The sequence below is a fragment of the Haliotis rubra genome, unplaced genomic scaffold, assembly GCF_003918875.1.
Source record: "Haliotis rubra isolate DU_JTF1 unplaced genomic scaffold, ASM391887v1 Scf1076, whole genome shotgun sequence".
NCBI lineage: Eukaryota > Metazoa > Mollusca > Gastropoda > Lepetellida > Haliotidae > Haliotis > Haliotis rubra.
The window spans coordinates 40,001-64,359 of NW_025764977.1; the positions used below are offsets into that span (position 1 = coordinate 40,001).

At 38.7% G+C, this 24,359-nt stretch overlaps 1 protein-coding gene across 2 annotated transcripts in view; it reads left to right on the forward strand.

The window, feature by feature from the left end:
- The window catches only part of LOC124280291, a 59,742-nt gene that overhangs the window by 18,321 nt on the left and 17,062 nt on the right, over positions 1-24,359 (forward strand). Inside the window, exons 1-5 of one of the 2 annotated variants that reach the window (XM_046716195.1) lie at positions 3,317-3,433; positions 15,811-16,618; positions 19,160-19,342; positions 20,864-21,196; positions 22,964-23,075. In XM_046716195.1, coding sequence (XP_046572151.1) covers positions 16,310-16,618; positions 19,160-19,342; positions 20,864-21,196; positions 22,964-23,075 — 937 coding nt within the window. In that variant the 5' untranslated portion in view covers positions 3,317-3,433; positions 15,811-16,309. Of the gene's footprint in view, positions 1-3,316; positions 3,434-15,810; positions 16,619-19,159; positions 19,343-20,863; positions 21,197-22,963; positions 23,076-24,359 lie in introns of those variants that run through there. The other variant, XM_046716205.1, reaches the window with a different exon arrangement.

The window sequence follows — 24,359 nt, forward strand, 5'->3', positions numbered from 1 at the left end:
TTTTTAATGTCTACTACAGAAAGTTTGTTAACATCATATATTGTCCAGTCTTCCATGGTTTTCTTCTGAAGGGCCCTTTTAATGGAAAGGTCATAGCCCAAAGGCATTGGTAGAAAGCGTGTGGTTATGATGTCTCCAAATGCTTGGTCCTGATCAATCTTCAGCTTTATAAAATTATTATATTATAGGATATTTATATAGCGCACGAATCCACGCAACTAGTGCTTGCTCTAGGTGCTGGTATTGTTTTCCTGGTATACAACTCTTGCTGCCTCTAGGCTGGGTGGACTGGGACACATAGTCACAGTATTTTGTCCAAGTTCACTGCACGTTGCTGGTGTTTGCACGTATTCATGTGGCCACCATCTGGTCATATACTAAGGCATTAGTGGGTTCTTTTAACTCTGCAGACATGTGTCATTGAAAATTCAACCTTAAGGTATATTTTCCTGACAGCTTGAAACAAATGAAATGAAAGAATATGTTGCTTTGTGGTTTCTCCGTATATTTTTGCAGGAGAGGTCCAATTACTGGATGGTAATTTGTTAGCTTGTATTAGCCAATCAGATTGATTAATGACGCGATTGTCACGTGATGATTTGTTTCAGTTTCATTTATTTAAGTAACCCTTATCATTCCTGTGTTTACATGTTTGTTAAAGTAATATACATTTATCCATCCTTAGTGCTTGCTCGAGGCGCTGGTATTTTGTTCCACGATCTTTGGATGTCAATCTCAACTCCCTTGGGAGTATACAACTCTTGCTGCCTCTAGGCGCACCGAGTTTATTGTGGCTTCTCATCCTAACGATGTACCCATTCACAGCTGGGTGGACGGGGACACATAGTCACAGTACTTTGTCCAAGCTGTACCCGTAACTAGGTGTTTGCACGTATTCATGTGGCCACCATCTCTTCATATACCAACGTATTCATGGGTTCTTTTAAGTGCACAGGGTTGTGTACTGTACACTAGGGGCTGTGACAACACGGAAAGTGTCTGCACACAAAGTTGACTCCAAGGTTTTTACACCCGGTCACAGGTGGGCTCGATCCCGTCACCTTAAGCTCGCTGGATCACTAGCCTGATGTTTCATCCAGCTCGCCCACCGCGCCCCACATACCTAATACATATATACCTAATACTAATGTGAATTGTGGAGAGCCAAGTCCATCCATAAGGGTATATACTATACATTATCTGTCTTGTGATGCACTACAAGGTCCCAATAGTCACCTTAACATCTGATGCTACTGGGTACCCATTAACTGCTGTGTGATCAGAGGCATTTTTGTGAAAAAAAATTGTCATTCACTGACCACTTCCTTAGTTACATGGACCACTTCCTAGGTTATACGGACCACTTCCTTGGTTACATGGACCACTTCCTGAGCTACATGGACCACTTCCTAGGTTACAGGACCACTTCCTTGGTTACATGGACCACTTCATAGGTTACACAGACCACTTCCTAGGCTACATGGACCACTTCCTTGGTTACATTGACCACTTTCTCGGTTACACGGACCACTTCCTTGGTTACATGGACCACTTTCTAGGTTACACAGACCACTTCCTAGGCTACATGGACCACTTCCTTGGTTACATGGATCACTTCCTCGGTTACATGGACCACTTCCTTGGTTACATGGAGCACTTCCTCGGTTACATGGACCACTTCTTAGGTTACACAGACCACTTCCAAGGTTACATGGACCGCTTCCTAGGTTACACAGACCACTTCCAAGGTTACATGGACCGTTTCCTAGGTTACATGGATCACTAAATTGAATATATGGACCATTTCCATGGTTACATGGACCACTTTCTTAGTTACATGGACCACTTCCTTGGTTACATGGACCACTTCTTAAATTACACGGACCACTTCCTAGCTTACATGGACTACTTCCTAGGTTAAATGGACCACTTTCTCGGTTATATGGGCCACTTCCTTGGTCACATGGATTACCTCCTTGGTTACATGGACCACTTCTTTGGTTACATGGACCACTTCCTCGGTTACATTGACCTCTTTCCCCGGTTACATGGACCACTTCCTAGGTTACATGGACCACTTCCTTGGTTACATGGAGCACTTCCCAGCTTACACAGACCACTTCCAAGGTTATATGGACTGCTTCCTAGCTTACATGCACCACTTTCTCGGTTACATGGACCACTTCGTTGAATATATGGACCTCTTCCATGGTTACATGGACCACTTTCTCGGTTACATGGACCACTTCCTCGCTTACATGGACCACTTTCTCGGTTAGTGAGGTTTATTTACTGAATGTAAGACAGTATATACTGATAGTGAGGTGGTATATAGTGATGGTGAGGTAGTGTATACTTATAGTGAGGTAGTATATACTGATAGTGGGGTGGTATAAAGTGATAGTGAGGTAGTATATAGTGATAGTGAGGTAGTATATAGTGACAGTGAGATTTATTTACTGATTGTGAGGTATTATATATTGACAGTAAAGTAGTGTTGTTCTGACCAACATATTTATTAAACGGAATATCCAGTATAAAGCAACGCCAGCATAGACATATTTTGTTTTTGATATTCGCTTGGTGGTGTCTCTGAATTAGTTATTTATATTCTGATAATCTGACAATAATGCCCTCCACATTTTTGTGATGTGTTTTATTTTCTTCCTCGTGTCCTTTTAAATATTGTTCATGCACCCGATCCAGGAAGTATTACCGGAACTAGCACATTTTTGTTAGCAACTAGATCGGGTGTTTTCTGGAAGCTTCAAGAACATATGGGTTATTTGTTTTGTTTTTAAAAAAAATAAAACACCCCTAGATGCTGTCATTCTTTGCTGACCCTGTCCTGAATGCCTCTGACAACCCCACCTTTAAATAAGAAGTATTGAAAAGATAACACGAAGTAACAGAAAAGGCGTCAGCTCATTTCGCACAATGCATGATCGTGACAGCTCGTATCTATTGATCACCCACTTGGTTTTGTCAGCTCATAAAATAGAAAGATAATCAAGCCGGCCCACTGCAGTGCGCTATCTATGTGTCCTACAAGTGTTACGCACTAGCCTGTCTCACAGTCCCCAACCCCTACCATCAAGCCTTTATGTATAAGCCCTGTAGCCCTTAATAAATCAACTCCCGATTTTCCACGTGCTCTAAATCTCCCATTTACTGTGGCTGCTTCTCAGTTTAAATGGTGTGATTTGTTGCTACCAAAATAACATGTTTTTAGAGACTAAGGTTTAGACTAGCTTAATCGCGTGCACTTCTGATAACACACGTACGTTTCATAGAATTAGGTCTTTGTTTCGATTCCACAATAATGACGTATTTACTATTCTCAGTATTTGGTTTATGTTTATTTCAGTCGATGAGTATAGTGGCTGTGGTGAAAGTTTCATTACAGACGTGTGTTAACTGGCTCTGAGTTAAGGTAAGTTTTAATGTATAGAGAAATGCCTTGACACTGAGTTGACCACGACTCCATTACAAATGCTGGTGTATTACTTACATCCCGTAGCTACAAGGCTAAGTACGTGGAAAGTGAGTGAGGGAGTGAGTATGGTTTTACGCCGCTTTTAGAAATAATCACACCAGAAATGGGTTTCACACATTGTACTCATGCGGGGAATCGAACCAAAACTAACTCACATATTTTGGTCGTCTGTTAGATAGGGTCAATTTTTTAACAAAGTGTCTCGCTGTAAATGTCTGTAATTAGTTTATATAATTTGCTTGTTTTGAATGCATCTTTTTTTCAGTGCATAACCTTTACCTGAGTAGCAAACATTCCGAGAACATTTCAATAGACTATACAGTACACGAGTAGGTCACCTGTAATAACTTGTGATGTACATGGACCAAAAGGAAGACCTTGAACCTTGATAGCTAGGTATTTTCATTGACTATATCCATGTGTATGTGGAGTTAAATACCGAATTCAATTATTCAATTATTAAAACTATGAATAGAAATGACAATGAAAAGTTGAAAATAATGACATGTAACCACAGGAATGATAAGGGTTACTTAAATAAATGAAACTGAAACAAATCATCACGTGACAATCGCGTCATTAATCAATCTGATCCAAAGTTGTCTGATAATTGGCGTGTCTGACAAATGGGATGTCTAACTTATGAGAGCAAAAGCATACATGGAATTTGAGACCCCCTTCTTCATCTCGGTTAAATGTGTGTTTAGCAATAATAAATCCTAAATAAAAAAACCCAACTTGCTTATATATACAGGATGTACAGGAGGACTGCAACAGTCACAATGGATTGACATGAGAGTGACGATGAGAGCTATCGGGATAGGTTTGTATGTTGAGGTACACTATCTTCTTATTAGTTTTCATTACTATCAATGCATCCCACTAATATATGATAACATTCTTGATAACAGCACTTCGTGTCCAGCTCGTTAAACGACACAATAAAAATACAATTAATATAATAGACTCACTCCCTTAAACCTCGGGCGAAGAATAGCCGTGACGGGCAGACGGGAATTACAAAATAATTGATCACAAAATATTAAAACGAAACGTGCGAACCTGGGTAGGTACACCTCGCAAGTGTGGGGTTGCCCACGATAGAAGTTATTCAACAATGAATACTATGACGACATACCGAGTGTCACGTAGAATAAAAACACAGTTTTGATGCTTTTTGTTTCCTTTGTGAGGAGGTTTGACAAGGCCCTTCGCTCCCGAGTGGTGACGTGTGACGTCCTGGGCAGGAAGTTACAGTGTATTGACTTCTCTCCTTAATTACCCAGTTGGGCTCCCTAATTGACCTTTATTTGTTCTGAAGCAGCATGGACTATTTATTTTATTTGGAAGTGGTTATTGGCAAATGTCAATAGGATTGACAAGACTGTTCTGACGTGTATGTTTTGATATTATCTGTTCGTACACGCATACCATTGACGAGCCACATTTCATGGCATTACTTCTAATGTTTTAAGTGCCTAGTGACTACATATGATGAGGTAGGTGAGAGCTAAAGTAATAATTAATATGTTTATAATAAGGGATAAACCACCATACCCCAAAAACATGGAAAACATATATTTTGAGTAAAAGTAATTATTCTCGCCAGTGGGCCAACCTATTTTTCGCCCATGGGCGAGATTTCTTAATATCGCTCTAAGTTAGTCGAATTAAGTCAATATGAGTTGAATTTTGTTTCATGATACTTATAAACATACATTCATTCATTTGCAACTTCCAAAACATGGAAAAACATATATTTTGAGTAAAAGTCAATATTCTCGCCCATAGGCCAAAATGTTTTTCGCCCATGGGCGAGATTTTTTAATATCGTTCTAAGTTAGTCGAATTAAGTCAATATGAGTTGAATTTTGTTTCATGGTACTTATAAACATACACCCATTCATTTACAACCTCCAAAACATGGAAAAACACATATTTTGAATAAAAGTCAATATTCTCGCCCATGGGCCAAACTGTTTTTCGCCCATGGGCGAGATTTCTTAATATCGCTCTAAGTTAGTCGAATTAAGTCAATATGAGTTGAATTTTGTTTCATGATACTTATAAACATACATTCATTCATTTGCAACTTCCAAAACATGGAAAAACATATATTTTGAGTAAAAGTCAATATTCTCGCCCATAGGCCAAAATGTTTTTCGCCCATGGGCGAGATTTATTAATATCGCTCTAAATTAGTCGAATTAAGTCAAAATGAGTTGAAATTTGTGTCATGATGCTTACAAACATACACTCATTCATTTACAACCTCCAAAACATGGAAAAACACATATTTTGAGTAAAAGTAAATATTCTCGCCCATGGGCCAACCTATTTTTCGCCGATGGGCGAGATTTTTTAATATCGTTCTAAGTTCGTCGAATTAAGTCAATATGAGTTGAATTTTGTTTCATGGTACTTATAAACATACACTCATTCATTTGCAACCTCCAAAACATGGAAAAACACATATTTTGAATAAAAGTCATTATTCTCGCCCATGGGCCAAAATGTGTTTCGCCCATGGGCGAGATTTTTTAATATCGCTCTAAGTTAGTCGAATTAAGTCAATATGAGTTGAATTTTGTTTCATGGTACTTATAAACATACACTCATTCATTTACAACCTCCAAAACATGGAAAATCATGTATTTGAGTAAAAGTCAATATTCTCGCCCATGGGCCAAAATGTGTTCCGCCCATGGGCGAGATTTTTTAGCATCCATCTAAGTTAGTCGAATTAAGTCAATATGAGTTGAATTTTGTTTCAAGGTACTTATAAACATACATTCATTCATTTACAACCTCCAAAACATGGAAAAACATATATTTTGAATAAAAGTCAATATTCTCGCCCATGGGCCAAAATGTTTTTCGCCCATGGGCGAGATTTTTTAATATCGCTCTAAATTAGTCGAATTAAGTCAAAATGAGTTGAAATTTGTTTCATGATGCTTACAAACATACACTCATTCATTTACAACCTCCAAAACATGAATTCTGATCGAAATTAAACAATCTCGCCCATGGGCCGGCCCATGGGCCACTGTTCGCCCATGGGCCTGCCCATGGGCGAGCGAGTTTAAATTTAAAGTTTTCGAAAGATTTTTTTTTCATTTTTTCATCCTTGGCATATATTCATAACCACTGCATGTTTAATTTGGTCAAATCCCTTGTCAGAAAGTGCCCACAGTGCAGAGAGTTTCTGGACTTTTGTGAGTCCAGAATTAAATTGTGACGTGTTAGGTGTATATTTCGAAATGATAAAAGAACGAAACAAATTTTAAAAAACGAGAGGGGTTACCATTTTTCACCTATTTTCCCCACTTTTAATTATACAGTTAAAATTTAATGTAGCCTAGATACATACACCAATATTAGTTGGTGGACAGTTGATGTATGGCAAAGAGTAGAGAAGATAATAAAGAGCACACTTGAAAAGTGAAAACATTCATTAGACAACTGCAAATTTTAGATACACACGGTACCTTTGTAATCCGTAAATAATATAAAGTAAACCAGTTGGAAACGCAAATATCACATGTACACACGCAAAATCAAACTCGATAAGGCACTGTGCTTCATGATTTGTAAACTACGGTTAAATAAACTACACAACCTACTGTGTGTTTCCTCGGCCCAATATGGCGTGCTTTGGATGCGAAATATAACGATGCCTAATATGGTCATAATATTTCATGTAGTGTCTGTTAGCAGTAATTGTTAGTCTCCAGGGGCGGAAGGGCTGTCTTTGTAACTGCTAGTAGCAGCTAACAGTTGCTAACAAAGACCTGCTAGTAGTAGGTAATATTTCCTGGATCGGGTGGAATTATACCTATGAGGCAGCAGTGCGGCACAATATTGAAACACACGGATAGAATAATTTTACGTACCACGTTCCTAAAGGATAAACAGTGTACACAGAGGACAGACACACAGTTTATTCTAAAAAGATGCCACAAGCCCAAAATACAGACATTTGCAATTTACATCTCTGAGCAGCACAATTTGAAGATAAAAGCCGACAATTAATGTGTCAGTTGTAATTGTTTATATATTGGTAAAGAAATACCGACACAGACATGTACATACACATTGGGCACATTCATATGTAGTATTCTTGTAAATTAGGCACAGTAAGACTTTTTAGTGGTACAATTCGGAGTGTTTATACTATTGACAAGGTATAAATAGAGATCATGTAGTGTTTGTGTACTGTCACTGTTACAATGGTTACGAAAGTGTTTATATCACTGACATAATGCGTGTTTCACACTTGGGCCCGCCAGGCCAGTGTCTGATCGGAAGAGGGGTGATCTGACCGAAAGATATGGCAACCTGAACGGGGCGTTAGGGTTGTATAATTAATTTTAAATGAATTTAGAATTTGGACTTTTGCCGGAAGTGGTAGGGGGATGAACTACGGGAAGGTTTGATTGGTGCTTGTTTTGTTGGTTTTATGTTTGTGTGCTTTTTTCATGTTAGGACGAGTTGGTTATGTGAGATTATGTCTGACCTAGAAGGCCCGTTTTGATAAGAAATATACCTAAGACTTTGAAGATTTGTGTGTTATTCAATCTGCTCAGGGTGTTTGTAGTGTTAATGGTGTGTTAGTGTCCAGCAAACTCTGGAGCACCATTCTGTGTTGTGTTGTATGAGAGTAGTACGATGTGTTCGGGCGTTTCTGTTTCGTTGCAGTGTGTGCATTTGTCTGTTTGGTGGGTTTTTTCAAATTGTATGTAGATGGGAATTTAATTTTGTGTGACCTGTCTGTAATTTGGTTATAAATGGGAACATATATATAATTCTGGACAACAATGGACAGGCGGATGATCTGTTTGATTGGCATTTAGAAGTTGGTGACTAATAAGAAAGTAAGATTGTTTATATATAATAAAAGAAGTTGTTTTCCATAAACAATCTTACTTTCTTATTGGACAGGCGAACAGACAACAATGGACAGACATTAGCATTGCCTTGAACTAAATAAGGTTATAAATGTGATACACAGTAATTAATCAGAGCGTGACACGGGTTGACTGACAAGTCAATGTACAATGTGGTGGTGATGAAGAGTATGGAGATTAGCCCTATATAAATGATTGCAATTTAGTCTTGCATGTCTTTGACACAGTTTCTGGCCTTTGGAAATATTTGGACGATTGCTGTCCTGAATTAGTCGCTATGGCAGCATTAAAATTATTTGGGAAATGTTTAATGACATCTGATGAAGACATGGGCTCGATTATCGGCTCTTCCCTGACATATGCCTGCATTGTCGAAATATACAGGACATGATCAGCGAGAGAAAACCAACTAAACAAGTAAGACAGTATTTCCCGAAAACACCTACAACCAGTCTTTGTCCACAGTGAAATTTTCTTTTTTTTATACAATGTAAATACGGAAAATGGTCCGTTCGCCTTTTATCATTAAACTTCATTATTTCTAAAATAGATGTATACTGTCTCCACCAGAGGTATACGCAGCACATACATTTAAAACATACATTTCATCCTCTTTTCATAATAAGCCAACTGCGGGGACATTATAAGTTGTTCACGTATTTATCTTACCGAACACCTTAATGTTAATTTTGAATTGTTTGACAAGAAAAACAGATTTAGAGTTATCTCCCTTCCATCGATTGGCATTCGCAAAACATCGGTAATTTCCGTACATTATACGTGATTCAATGTTATTCGAGAAAAATAATTACTACCACGAAGTACAGAATGAGTTTGCATTGACAGCGGGGTAAATTGAAATGTTACTCGCTTGTAAGCGGGGTACATTGAAAATAATAGAAGAGCGCTCAGCCAATCAGAAAGCGACATTTATATGTGAAGTAAGATAAACATCAGTGTATCCTAATGTCTCTGTCGAAAGTGCAAAACGTCCACATTCCATTCACCAAGTTCAATATTACTGGATGCAGTTTCACAAACTTTCTGGAATAATATAAACATTTTTATCTGTAATAGCAATAAAACTCTCCATATTTCGTTCGCTTTTCACAATTAAACTTCATTGTGTCTACTGCTGTGCCTGACATTGCCTGAAAAAGGAACAGCTTTTCAGCATCTGTCAGTATCTTGCGAGTAGAAACCTTTGAAGAATAATACCACATGTTAAGCAGACTGAACCGAATTTGGAACAGCAGTTCACCAAGAATTTCCCTCAAATTCGAATCGTGTACAGGTTTGTGTTGAGGTTTACATTCCGCCTCTGCCCAGCGAAGCATAGCCTCGAAGACGAAGCTTTCCTCACAAGCCAAAGAGTCGGAGGAAATGACGTCAAAAACGTATGCGCGCGAGAGCTGAATGAATCCGGTTGTTTGCAACACTGCCATCCCCTTTTGGTGAATGAAAGAGAGACAACTCTTGTACAACTGCTTCTCGCCAAAGAAGCGAGCTTGTTCGAACAAGGGACACACGTTGTCGACAGACATCATGTCCTTGACGAAGTCCACGCACTTGGTCAACAGAGACTGGACGTTGTACTTCTTGCAGCAGTAAAGGACAGAAAACACGTTGTCCATGTCAATGAGTACTTCATCACAGTAGAGGTAGCTGAAATAGTCAGTATAAAATACATTAACCGATGTACAAAAGAAAGCATAGGCCTGATGTTTTGGAATTATTTCCCCCCAAACAAAGTAAACATTTTATAAAGTGTTTTGATTGTTGCTTACAAATCATAAACATTGTGTTCGTATTGAAAACACACACACACACACACGCACACGCACACGCACACACACCACCACAACACATCCATTCAGAGGTGTGAGTACAAAATCGTGATTTTCGCATGAATCGCATGTGCATGTTATTCTCCGGTTCTCTGCGTTCGCAAAGTGGTTCAAAACGTTGGCACGTCACGTCACATTGTTTTGATTCCCCACATAGGCACAGTGTGTAGAGCTCATTTCTGGTGTCCCCCCGTCGTGATATTGCTCAAATATTGCTTAAAGCGGCGTAAAAAGCCATACTCAATCACTGCTCTGTGCACCGCTCCGGTATGAAACACAGTTGATTTCCAAGATTATCAGCAGACGAGCGAGAACGAGCCTTTCGAATGGTGCAGTCATATTGCCGATCCATCAAACTGATGAGACGCAACAAACTGAATGCCCAGGCATCTAAGTGGAAGACCAAAAATTGATGACCGCGCAAGATGACCATCTCCTGATCAACCGGATGCACACAGTGACATCATCAACAGCCTTGGGTCACCGCATCAGCAGAAACACATTGATGAGACGAAAGTCTGTCTCACAGTCCTGAACCATGGTATTTTACCTTCTACCATGCTATATCAAGTCCTAAACAATGAAGCAAGTCTACATTCTGAACGTCCCACCTTACCGTGGCTCCTTTTCATTTTAAATGGGTTTATATTTCACTCTTAAAATTATATATATTCAGAGACTAAGCGTTTGTCTAATGAGACGACTGCGTGCTGTGAGCATCCGGGCTTATCGAACATTTCGGGGTATGTCATGAACCCGTCAACGTCGACTGAAATCGTACACGTTGGGCGCTGGCAGAGTTGCAGTTGGGTACGATATCTGTGGTGGTGTTTTTAAAAATACGTTTCAAGATATTTACGACCGCGCCGTTGTCCATTTTTGGGGAAATAATCCAAACACGCTAGTTGTGTACTTTTCTGTATAATGGATAAAGTAAAAAGCAGGTGAAACAGTTCTGATTATGATAATTACCCGATATAAACAGTTGGATGGAGAAGTGACTTTTTTAAGCTTACGCCATTATTATCAGATATATAAGACACTGTATTAACAGATTAAATCATTCAAGGAGTAACACTATTGATGATGTAAGTTAGTAAGTGAGAGAGTTGTGGCTTATGCCGCTTGTAACAATATAACAGCAATATCACAGCAGGGGTTGGTTGGTTGGTTGTTGTTTAACACTTGGCATTAACCCAGCCGAATGGTCTGTAAATACTCGAGTCTGGACCAGACAATCCAGTAATCAACAGCATGAGCTGTTGCGATCTGTGCAATTTGGATACGATGACATTTATCAGTCAAGTCAGCGTGCCCGACCACCCGATCCCGTTAGTCGCCTCTAAAGACAAGCATGGGTTACTGAAGACCAGTTCTAACCTGAACCTTCACGGGTTTGGATTGATAACAGGCGGCAATACACCATGTCGTCTTTGAGGTTCAAATCGCAGTGTCTTTGTATTGAGCGTTCTACAGAACGTGTGACCAATGGTTCCACTAAGACCAACGTGACTTGAGTTTCACCCCACGTAATGCTATCACAGGGTCGGTGGGGTAGCCTAGTGGTTAAAGTGTTCGATCGTCACTTCGAAGACGCGGGTTCGATTCCCCACATTGGCACACTATGTGAAACCTATTTCTGGTGTCCCCCAACGTGATATTGCCCAGTATATTGCTAAAAGCGGCGTAAAACTAAACTCACTCTCACCGCCACACCGTGGCGTTACTGACAACTGTCCAAATTGGCGTTTGCCCAGTCTCTTACTCACTCACTCATTCATTCATTGTCACGTGTATCCTTATTCTGATGCATATCTAATGCTCATTCGTGACCCACTCGTGTTATTCCGGGACAAGCCGAATAGCGACTCATGCCCCTCTGGAACGATTTCATATTGGCGCATGAACATCAGCAGAACTACTTTAAACCCTGTTTGATTCATTCGTCACCACTCACCCCTTTCCGTAAACTCCAAGAAGACTCGTCCCCCTCCCGATGCTTGTTATGTGCGAAAATACGACAAACCAATCAAAACGCGCGTAAATGAGCGCGGTGCTTTGATGAATATCATCCCGAGCACTTAAATCCTTATGGCATTATGTTATTGTCTAAAGAATCATGAAAAATATATATCGTCATATTGAAAGTACAAAGAACATAGCTAAAAGGATTTTGCTGCCTATTATGGAGTTTTTAATAAGAATCATGCAATTGGCGGTGAGAGATTCAAATAGTCTGAGTGTTTTTTTGGTCATTCATATTTTTTTCAACAAACGCACGTTATACTAAGGGCCTATAAAGCAGCAGGACTTGAGCCTCCACGAGTCTCCAATCCACATGAAGTCAGAGCCCTGGCGTGAACACTTGCTCTGCATGGAAACTGCTCGATTACAACTATAATGGAGGGCTGCTTTTGGAGATCGAACACAGTGTTTGCCAACCACTACCTCAGAGACACTGCCACTGAAGACGTCTCAGGCATTCACCAGTTTAGGCCACTTGTTGTAGCACAAAACCTAACGGTTCAACAAAGGCGCTGAGTAAATCTCACCCCTTTTATCACGTGACTTGTGAAAACCAACACTCTGGAGAGCAATGGCTATAAGTCCATGCACACGTCTAGGACAGACTAGCATGAGTGATAGACCCTGTCCTTGTATAGGAAATACTCGTACATGAAGAAGGGTCGCATCTCCACTTGATGCGTGCATCAAGAGATGGAGTTGCAATAGATAACTAATGGAATATTAGTATATCTAAACTCCACACGAAAATGTCAGGAAGAAATCTGACAAGTTGTGGTCCCCCCGACTCATCAGAGAGAAGTTGAAAGAATCTTCAACAGTGCCGTCATAAGTTCCCAAGGGGGGGTAATACAGGACGTAAATCTACTACCAGTGAATCCAGAACGTGGCTGGACCCACCACCGTTTCCGACAGATTCTGCAAGCATAATTAGCATGAGTCAGGATAAGGAAAAATATGTAATTTTCTGACTAAAGTTGATATTTTATACTTATCCTGACTCATGAGGTTAGCCCTCCCAACCTCCCCACTTATGGCACTCTGGATTTCTCTGTTAATCCCGGTGTCGGGTTTACATACCGAGAGAGTGACCATCAGAGCGCCAAAGGGAGGAAAGGGACGCTACTCTTGGGTGAGTGATTTTACGTCTTCATTTTTAAAGGGAACTTCAAGGCATTTCAAGTGTTCCACTATCATTCGCAAGAAGAAGAGGCTAGCATAATTAGCATGAGTCAGGATAAGTATAAAATATCAATTTTAGTCAGAAAATTACATTATCTGTTGTTTCAGTCCAGTGCACTTCCTGGACTATCCTATTACCTAGAAAGGGGTGATGAGGAGTTGTTGTTTTAACAGTGTGTGGTAGTATTGGTATGTGGAAGTTTGGGGATATAACTGTTATCGCCAATACATCAGTATCACACATGCACAATTCCGGTCAATTACAATTCTGGTATTTTTTTCTTTAAGTGGAATGTTGGGATATAACTGTTATCGCCAATACATCAGTATCACATGTGCACAGTTCAGGTCAATTACAATTCTGTCATTTTTTCCCCCACGGTATTTGACAACAATAAAGGACAGCAAAAGAAAATTGTTCACGGTAGTAACGTCAGAGAAAAATTAAAGGTCAAGTTTCGAACCCTATGACAATTTTTTAATTTAGTCGGGGGTGGGGGTGGGGATGGGGGTATGATGTCCCACGACCTATATAATAGTAGCAAGTTCAAGTTCACAAGTCATTAATTGTTTCATTCCCTATCAATCTACTGTACAAGAAACACTCAAATAGTCACACAATCAATTATTCGAGGTTAATGTATGATATGAATATATATATTATTTCGTGAATGACATGAGAAATCCTAAATGGCGATAACTGTTACAGTTAGTTGTGAGAAAACATCTATTTATACTGCCATGATTCCCTTCCGCCGAGGTATGTAAAAACATGATTTGTGGCATCGAACAGACTGGACACATCGATGAATAGCTAATTAAGTATCATGATTAATTTTGTTTCATTAATTTAACAAACGGCAGAAAAAATTTGTTAAAAATGCTAAAATATGGTGATAACTATTCGGTAGCCAGTTGGTTTGGAAGTTGGTCAGAGTAATAAGAAGTTTGTTTACATAGTGATTGGACGGGGCCACCGGATCATTTTCCGTCATTGTTTATGGATTTTTGCAGATAATTTCATGTGGTCATTGATGCTATTTAAAATACAAACAATCACTTCAAATCATACATATTGTCATATGTAAAACTTTTCCGGGTGTGAGTCACGCAGTTGCTAAGGCATGAAGTAAGGGTTGTTCAACATTTGGGTATGAGTCTGCCCAAAATATTTGTGTTAGAATCTCTGTGGGTATGAATTGTCCAGATCCTCAATTTGCGCTAGGTTTTATACATTTCATTTTTTGGTGTTGGTCTACTGAGATACCATGGCACGGTTTAATATGGATACCTCATTCAGATACAGTACACTGACTATTAGCTTATCAGTTCTTGTTTTATCTTAGGGCTGTGGGCTGTGGGGTAGCCTAATGGTTTAAGCATTCGTTTGTCACGCTGAGGGCCTGGTTTTGATTCCCATTACATGGGTACAATATGTAAAGCCCTTTTCTGGTGTTCCCACACCGTGATATTGTTGGAATTTTGCTAAAGGCGCTTTATGTAAGTGCCAGGCAGGGTGACAACATGTACTATTTTGTATGGTGCAGCTGGGGATCAAGGTACCAACTTTTTACTCTCCAGACAGATACTCAAGATAATGCTAAGGTTTTGATTTGTTTGTTGTTTAACACAGCACTCAGCATTGTCCGAGCTATTTCGCTGTGGTCTGTAAATAATCGAGTCTGGACAAGACAATCAACAACATGAGCATTGATCTACACAAATGGATACGATGACAAGTCAGCGTAACAATATAACAGCAATATCACAGCAGGGGTTGGTTGGTTGGTTGTTGTTTAACACTTGGCATCACCCCAGCTATATGGTCTGTAAATACTAGCGTCTGAACCAGACAATCCAGTAATCAACTGCATGAGCTGTTGCGATCTGCGCAATTTGGATACGATGATATTTATCAGTCAAGTCAGCGAGCCCGACCACCCGATCCCGTTTGTCGCCTCTTACGACAAGCATGGGTTGCTGAAGATCAATTCAAGCGCGGAACTTTCAAGGTTCAACCCTAAGGACATAGAAAATGGATACATGTAAAGTTTTCCTTCCATATTAGACAATATGAGGAAGTAAGACATAATAACATGTAGCACAGAACATGATGCTAATGCAAAGAACATGCAGAAAAGGTTTCAGGATTCATGGTCAAATGCCCTGGAACGTGCTCTTACGGTATTGGCACACAGATATCTAAAATGGCACATATATTTCGCTCCTATTCTGTCAACACACAGAGTACATGATTTAGACTACTAGATGTCAGAGTTAGTTAGATGTTGATGTGGGTTTATGTTCTGGCAGATTGGTACATGTAACGTTTCGGTTTTTTTTATTTCAGACAATTCATCAAGTATGGCAACACATGCATTGTAGTGCATGAACCTGCCAGCAGCAAGCCAACATGGGGATCCGGGGACTGTTGTCGTACTGTCGAGAACACATCTCTGCATGTGCTGACACCATCGACCTGGTCGAGGTCGCACGGCACAGGGATGGAATTACGATTCTTGTCGACTTTTTCTCCTTTGAATACTTCATCCTGGAACAATTGTGGCGTGGTCTCTCAGACATGTGTCACAACCCTTACCTCCAGTTTGATGGGGGTGAATACCAGACCCTTGACTCCTACCTGTCAAAGTTCATAAATGATTTAAAAAGTTTAGGAATTGAACTTGTGTTCTATGTGGATGGTGCCAAGGGAAGTTCATATGAGGGAACTAAGCAGAAGCTTGAAACGTGGAAGGATCGGCACATGCAGGAAGTTCAGAGACTGAGAGAGATCATGGACATGTGTCGGGGGGGTGTTTCGTGTTGAGCAGCTTCACCGTGAGGCTCGAATGAAGCCTGTGCTGTTAGAGATCCAGTTTACAAATACCCTGAAAGCTTGTGGGTGTACTGTACACCAGCTGCCTTCAGGAGAGGCAGATTACATCATTGCACAAGAACTAGAGACAAATCCAAAGGCTGTGGCTGTCCTGAGCAATGATACAGATTTCTTAGCGTTTCGGAAGGGGGCGATGATTTCGAATGAGATGTTTGACGTACATGGTGACCTTCAACTTGGTAGGCCGATGGCTCTGCCAGAAAAACCTCTCAGACTTGTATGTCATGTTTTAAAGGCAGAAAAGGTTGCACGGAGCCTTGGGGTGAGTGAATCAGTGTGATATGTGTATTACTATTAGTAAATGAATTGTATTGCAATATATTGTGATCAAGGTATCCCTTATTGTGATACGTATTGCAATATATTGGAAACTTAAGCCTTCGACTGAAGGTGATACTAATTGTACATTTCAATCCTATTTTCTACATTATAAGCCCAAAAAATCTATGTTATGGTTCTGATAACAGCAATCACAAACTTAAGTTGCATGGTCAGGGATGCTATTTTCTTTTTTATACAATTTTTATTGTTACAGTATGCCGGAAGGGCGGTGGGGTAGCCTAGTGGTTAAAGCGTTGGCTCGTCACGCCGAAAACCCGGGTTCGAATCCCCACATGGTCACAATGTGTGAAGCTTATTTCTGGTGTCCCCCGCCGTGATGTTGCTGGAATATTGCTAAAAGCGGTGTAAAACCAAATTCAGTCAGTCAGTCAGTCAGTCAGTATGCCGGAAAACTTCTGTTGTGAATGAAAGTGTAGATTTTAATTAAATTATACCATGATAAATTCACATATATGTTCTTTACCCAATATACTGGTTCTCAGAAACAATATTACAATACATATCGTTTGAAAAGCGTATTGCATTTTACCAGTAATACATTGCAGTTCTAGTATTTGTTGTAATTGTACAAGCAAAAACTATAATTGAAACAATTCTCTTGCCGTTCAAAGACCTTAATTCAGACTCTGTAAACAAGAATAGCTGTAAGGAATATAGTATCTATGGTGACATGGGGATGAGAGGTGAGAATGTAGCGATGGTCACCATTAAATATGACTGTCTCAAGAGGAGGGATATAATAAGAAAGATGTTTGAGAAGTTCGTGAAAAAGGGGACATGTCACTGTAAAATGTTACTTAGATTTTATAGGAAAAATAGTAGTATATTCAGGTGGTTGGTTTATATCAAACCTCTGGATTCCCACAAACCCAGACCAGTTGCTGAAGTCACAGACTGCAAATATACCATGTTCTCAAATCCTTGATTGAATTCAGGTGAATCTGATGCAAAGTGACCCTTTTCAGTCATCAGCAATAGCAAATACATTTTGTTATTCACAGAAACTCAACCATGACTCATTGATGACATAGCCTGTATTTTCATTGTATGTTACTGACATCGACATATCTGGATTTCTTCATGAAACTATGGTTTACCACCCAATACATTGATAGTCAAGTTCCTTTATATTTTTTAAAACTGTTATTTTGAATAACACATAGTGCCATTACGTTTGGTTAACTGTGAAGTTTACAGATGATGCCGCACTCGCTGGATTTATAAGGCATGCGGAGAATGATTATCGCTCTGAAATCACACAATTTCTTGATTGGTGTAAAATCAACTTCCTTAAATTAAATGTTAAGAAAACAAAAGATATGGTATTTGATTTTTTGGAAAAGTAAAAGTGAGCTGTTGCCAATTGCCATTGATAACGAAACCATGGATAGAGTTGAGGAATATAACTTTTTATAAGTATCTTGGCACAGTCATAGATTCTAAACTCACCTAGAACAGTAATATTGATTACATATACAAGAAAGGACTAAAGCGGCTATACTTCTTACGTCGTCTTCGTTATTTTAAGATCGACACAACCATATTGTCGTTATTTTATAAATCTTTTATACAAAGTATTTTAGTTTTCAACGTACATTGCTGGTATGGCGGTCTGTCTGTTCAAAATTGATGTAAACTTTCCAAAATTGTTAAAACAGCGAGTAAAATTTCTGGACTTAACAAGCAAGATATCGGCACTATTAACAAGCAGCAAATTGAAAAAAAGTATGTAAAATTTTAGATGACAGCACTCATGTCCTATTTCCTGAATTTCAACTTCTTCCTTCTGGCCAACGACTGCGCACGCCAATATTCAGAACAAACAGGGCTCGAAATTCTTTCATCCAAGCATACATCAGTGTTTTAAATGAATTATTATAATGTTTTGTAAATCATCTTATAATACTTTATCAATTGTTTCAAACTGTCATATCAATATACTTTTAGTGCAACTGTTCCTTAGCAAAATTTTTAATGTCGCCACTATTGCTCTAAATCTTAAATATATTAGTATTTATTCATCATTTATCTTTGCCTCATATATTGGCTGTTATTGCTAGGTATTTTAGTAATATATGACATATGTATGGGTGTTTTAATGTATATGTGTCTTTTGTTGTTTTGTATGTGTCTTCTATCTATCTATCTATCTATCTATCTATCTATCAAGAAGCTTAGTCTGACCTCAGGGGTGGAAATAACCCATTGCCCGACGTCGGACTCCGAGTCCAGTGTTTTTTCTGTCGGGCAAGCAAATTTGTATATCACACTGTACTGTACCGGTGTCCAGTTGACTTTCCAATGTTAATTATGTTGTTTATTTAAAAAATCAGCAAGAAAACGGTCGGTATACTGGAAAAAATATCAGGGCAAGTGACTTTACATGTGCCACTATACCGGAGTACACTATCAATTTTAAAGTTATTTCCACCCCTGGACCTTTTTCGTGTGTAATTTTCAGTTGACAGAACATGCTCAGATTGTGGAACTGAGCATCGTTGCAGGCAATGACTACACCGGACCATTCATGCAGATACTATTTCACTCGCTTGGTATCGAAGGTCGTCGAAGTATTCAGAAGCTGGCCTCCTTGGTGAGGAACTACGGTAATGTGGAGAACCATCCTGCAATCCTCGACTGTATGGTATGTTGAAAACCTTGAAAATGTGTTGAAAACCATCAGTCATATATTTGCGCTTCAGTTAGTACCGCGGAGCGCTTCGTCTCGCGTACAAGAGACGATAGGCCGTCCCGCGTACACGTTACGTCTCTGACTGATCATGTATCGTACATGGTATGTTGGATATAATGTATCATATATGGTATGTTATGTTGGATATCATGTATCATATTATGGTATGTTATGTTGTATATCATGTTTCATATATGGTATGTTATGTTGGATATCATGTTTCATATATGGTATATTATGTTGATATCATGTATCATATATGTTATGTTGGATATCATGTTTCATGTATGGTATATTATGTTGATATGTTTCATATATGGTATGTTGGATATCATGTATCATATATGGTATGTTGGATATCATGTATCATATATTGTATGTTATGTTGTATATCATGTTTCATATGTGGTATGTTATGTTGGATATCATGTATCTTATATGGTATGTTGGAAATCATGCATCATATATGGTATGTTATATGGGATATCATGTATCATATATGGTATGGTATGTTATGTTGGATATGTTTCATAGGTGGTATGTTGTTGTATATCATGTTTCATATATGGGGTATGTTATGTTGGATATCATGTATCTTATATGGTATGTTGGAAATCATGCATCATATATGGTATGTTATATGGGATATCATGTATCATATATGGTATGGTATGTTATGTTGGATATGTTTCATAGGTGGTATGTTGTTGTATATCATGTTTCATATATGGGGTATGTTATGTTGGATATCATGTATCTTATATGGTATGTTGGAAATCATGCATCATATATGGTATGTTATATGGGATACCATGTATCATATATGGTATGGTATGTTATGTTGGATATGTTTCATAGGTGGTATGTTGTTGTATATCATGTTTCATATGTGGTATGTTATGTTGGATATCATGTATCTTATATGGTATGTTATGTTGGAAATCATGTATCATATATGGTATGTTATGTTGGATATCATGTATCATATATGGTATGTTATGTTGGATATCATGTATCATATATGGTATGTTATGTTGGAAATCATTTATCATATATGGCAGTCCATATATTATGTAGCTTGTTGGCATCTAATCATACTATGTTGGCATCCATGATTCTTGTTGACATCCATGAATCATGTGGTATGTTGACATCCATGAATCATGTTGGCCTTATATTATAGAGCATGTTTGCATCCATATATCATTTAGTATCATATTATGTTGGCACCCATGAATCATGTTGGCATCCATGTATTATGAAGAATGTTGGCATCCTTGAATCATGAAGTAATGTTGGCATCATACATCATGTAGAATGTCGTCATCCAAGAACCATGGATGTTATTTTTACTTGCCAATAAAACAATTCTGTTGAGACATTATGTAACATTGACAGACCTCCACGCCATCAAATTTGTTTCACGTCGAGCAAAGTCAATGAAACTTATGATTGCCATGATTACGCTTACAGCAAAGAGATCATCAGTTCGCAGCTGCCATAACTCACACCCGCAACTTCTATATGCTGACTTGCCCCGCGGAAAACCACAGTACACAGGACTTCATCTACAACCTGCTGTGTGAAGGCATAGAACATGGGTCCTTCTCCCCACATGTCCTTGGTTTCCATAATGGCTTGTACTGGCGCCGCAAATTTGTGGAAGAGGTGGCTCACGGACATCCATCCTCTGAAATGGCTTTAATTGGCCTGAGGATGTACATCTATCGGATTGTTCTACCAACCAACAGACATCAGGTTACAGAACATGGTCGATCAGACCACAGGAACTACGAATACACGAGGGTAGGTGATTGTCAATGAGATGCCTTTGATTTGGAGAATGTGAGATGAATGTGTGGCCCATAATCTTAGGTGCTGCAATATGCTGTGAAAGTTGCTTCCCTATGATTATGGATGGATGTTTAATCCTTGATTATTGATTTTAAATTCCAGATTAGCCCTCATTATTTTTCAAGGTTTGTCAGCAAAAAGCTCTGCTAATAGTTTTCCCCAGAGTGGTGAATGACAAAGAACTTTCTCCCAAAATCAAGTGGATGTGCTATGATTGATCAAAAATTGCAAAGAGGCAGCATTGGTCATATTGTCATTCTCTCTGTCATTATCAGCAGCAGTTTGTGCAGTTAATGTGTGTACACCGTTATTGACCTAATCAGATATACATTCACAGGTAAATATGACTGCTGGTAGTCATGAGCAAATGGCTATTTCTTGAAATTCATAAACGACCCGTGAAGGTCCGGGTTAGAATATTGATCTTCAGTAACCCATGCTTGTCGTAAGAGGCGACTAACGGGTTCGGGTGGTTAGGCTCGCTGACTGGGTTGACATATTTGTCATCGGTTTTCAGTTGCGCAGATCGATGCTCATACTGTTGATCACTGGATTGTCTGGTCCAGACTCGATTATTTACAGACCGCCACCATAAAGCTGGAAAATTGCTGAGTGCGGCGTAAAACTAAACTCACTCGCTCACTGAAATTCATAAACATAGTAGCACATGTGCAGGTATCTCTGTCAGTTAATGATCACAATAACTTGTGATTCTATTTCAAGTGGTGAGGAATAAAACATCCAGAACAGCCTGTTGTGTAAAAGGTCAACAAAAGTACAGTGTGCTTGTAAATTAGCGAACAAGATGCCTGCAATATTTGACCATTACATTTTGGGCAAATCTGTTGCCCAACTAACATATGAATCAATTTAATCTTTTGATGAGAGTTGCTTTAGTTGCAGAAGGTCCAAATGTATGTTTTACATGTTGTAAGCTTGTATCTCATCAATTATAGTCATTAATGAATGGGTGACACCTTGTGAGATGTCGGAGACATGATATTATAAGTTGTTCATTGGTCATCATGCGTGATTCAATGTTAATCGAGATAAAGAATCACTACTATGAAGTACAAAATAAGTTCGGCATTCCTAGCAGGTTACATCAGAGTTTTACACAGACTTTGAAAGATGGGAGTCATGGTGACTCACAATGTCTATTTTTGGGCGTCATTTTCAATATTTGGGAGTCACGAAAATTTAATATTTCTTTGTGTTTATAAATCAAAAAGCAAGAGTTTGGCAAATATTTTATTGTTTTATGTTGCATTGTCTTTTATATAACTAGTTAGTAATATAAGTTGTATGCTTCTCTCGAGGGTAATACAGTCTGATGTACGTCTTTTTGTAGCAGTGTCACCCGAGCCAGTAGCAAGGATTACTGTCTCCTCTGAGTTCTTTGGAACAATCTGACAGCTCTGTCAAAGTCAAACTATCGTCGAAAACTATCATTGTTTGCTTATCAAACTGATTTTATTGAACTGAATTCTGAGGGTCACCCATAAAACTTGCGTCACGCTTGACTCTTATAATATCGTGAGAGTCTTTTACAAAATTGTTGCATCAAATACGCAGGAATCATGCGTCATGTAAAACCCTGTTACATAGAAACTGTTACTCGCTTGTAAGCGGGGTGCATTGAAAATAATAGAAGAGCGCTCAGCCAATCAGAAAATGACATTTATGTGTGAGGCAAGATAATTATGCTCTTTCCTTCAGATCAATGCAACAGAAAACAGGATGATTCCTTCAATCAACAACATAAAACCACAGGAAATATTCAAGAATCTGAGGCTCTTTGATCACATTATGTCCCATCAGGAACCCCAGGGTGAGTACCCAATGGTACATGGTACTGTACATTTAACGCCATGGCCAGACTTTCATTTTCATAAATGGGCATCATTCATATTACTTGATTGGCAGTGGGGTAGCCTGGTCGTTTAAGTGTTTCCTTGTCACACTGAACACCCAGGTTTGAATCCACACATTGATAAAATGTGTGAAGTCCTTTTCAGGTGTTTCCCGCCATGAAATTGGAATATTCAGAGGTACAGATAAGCTGCGTATCTGCGTAAATTACGCAAACATTAATTTTATGTGAAAACTCAATTCATATTAAGTCTGTTGTGTACAAGTACGCTTGAATTTTTTAAATACTCAATAATACGCAGGGGTGGAAATAACCCATTGCCCGACGTCCGAGTCCAGTGTTTTTTTCTGTCGGGCATTCAAATTTGAATATCACATTGTACTGGTGTCCAGTTGACTTTTCAATGTTAATAATACTGTTTATTTAAAAAATCAACAAGAAAACGATCGGTATGGTGGAAAAATAATCAGGTCAAGTGAATTTACACGTGCCACTGTACCAGAGTACACTAGCAATTTTAAAGTTATTTCCACCCCTGAATACTTAATTTGATCTTACATGTGTACACACAAAAATGTCAAATCTTAACTTACTGAGGATAGATAAAGTAACTGAAGTATATTGAGAGCTTCTATTGCAGCACATGAACTTGGCAACGTGCAGTCTTTCTTATCGATTCTCATATCACTGTCAAATATAATAACAAACACGTAAACCAATATTTAAACTTTATTATGTTTTTACAATTAATGGAAAATGGCAAAATACCCAATTGCATTTGAGTAAGGTGGGTACAATTTATGTGGTTACGCAAAGGAAAATTTGGATACCCAATTGAGATGAACACCAGTGAAAAATGACTCAAAAAGTTATCTGTAGCTCTGAATCTTCACCCTCTCATTTTTTTTACTTTCCCCAGTTCTACATTCCAGGAAGATTGTTTGACTTTTCGAAGAGCTGTTACATCTGAAAGCAAGTCTCTGTGAAAGTAGTTGAAATTTCAACTCAATTTTAGGATTCAACATTTGTGATTAAAATGTTTCACATATGCATCAAGATAATCAGCTAAGACACTAAACAAACTTAAGAAGTTTTCGTCATTAAGGTCAAGGTTAAGAAGTAATGATGTTGTTGATCACTGGATTGTCTAGTCCAGACTCAGTTATTTACAGACCGTCGCCACAAAGCTGGAATATTGCTGAGTGCGGCATTAAACAACAATCAAACAAAACTAGAAGTAAA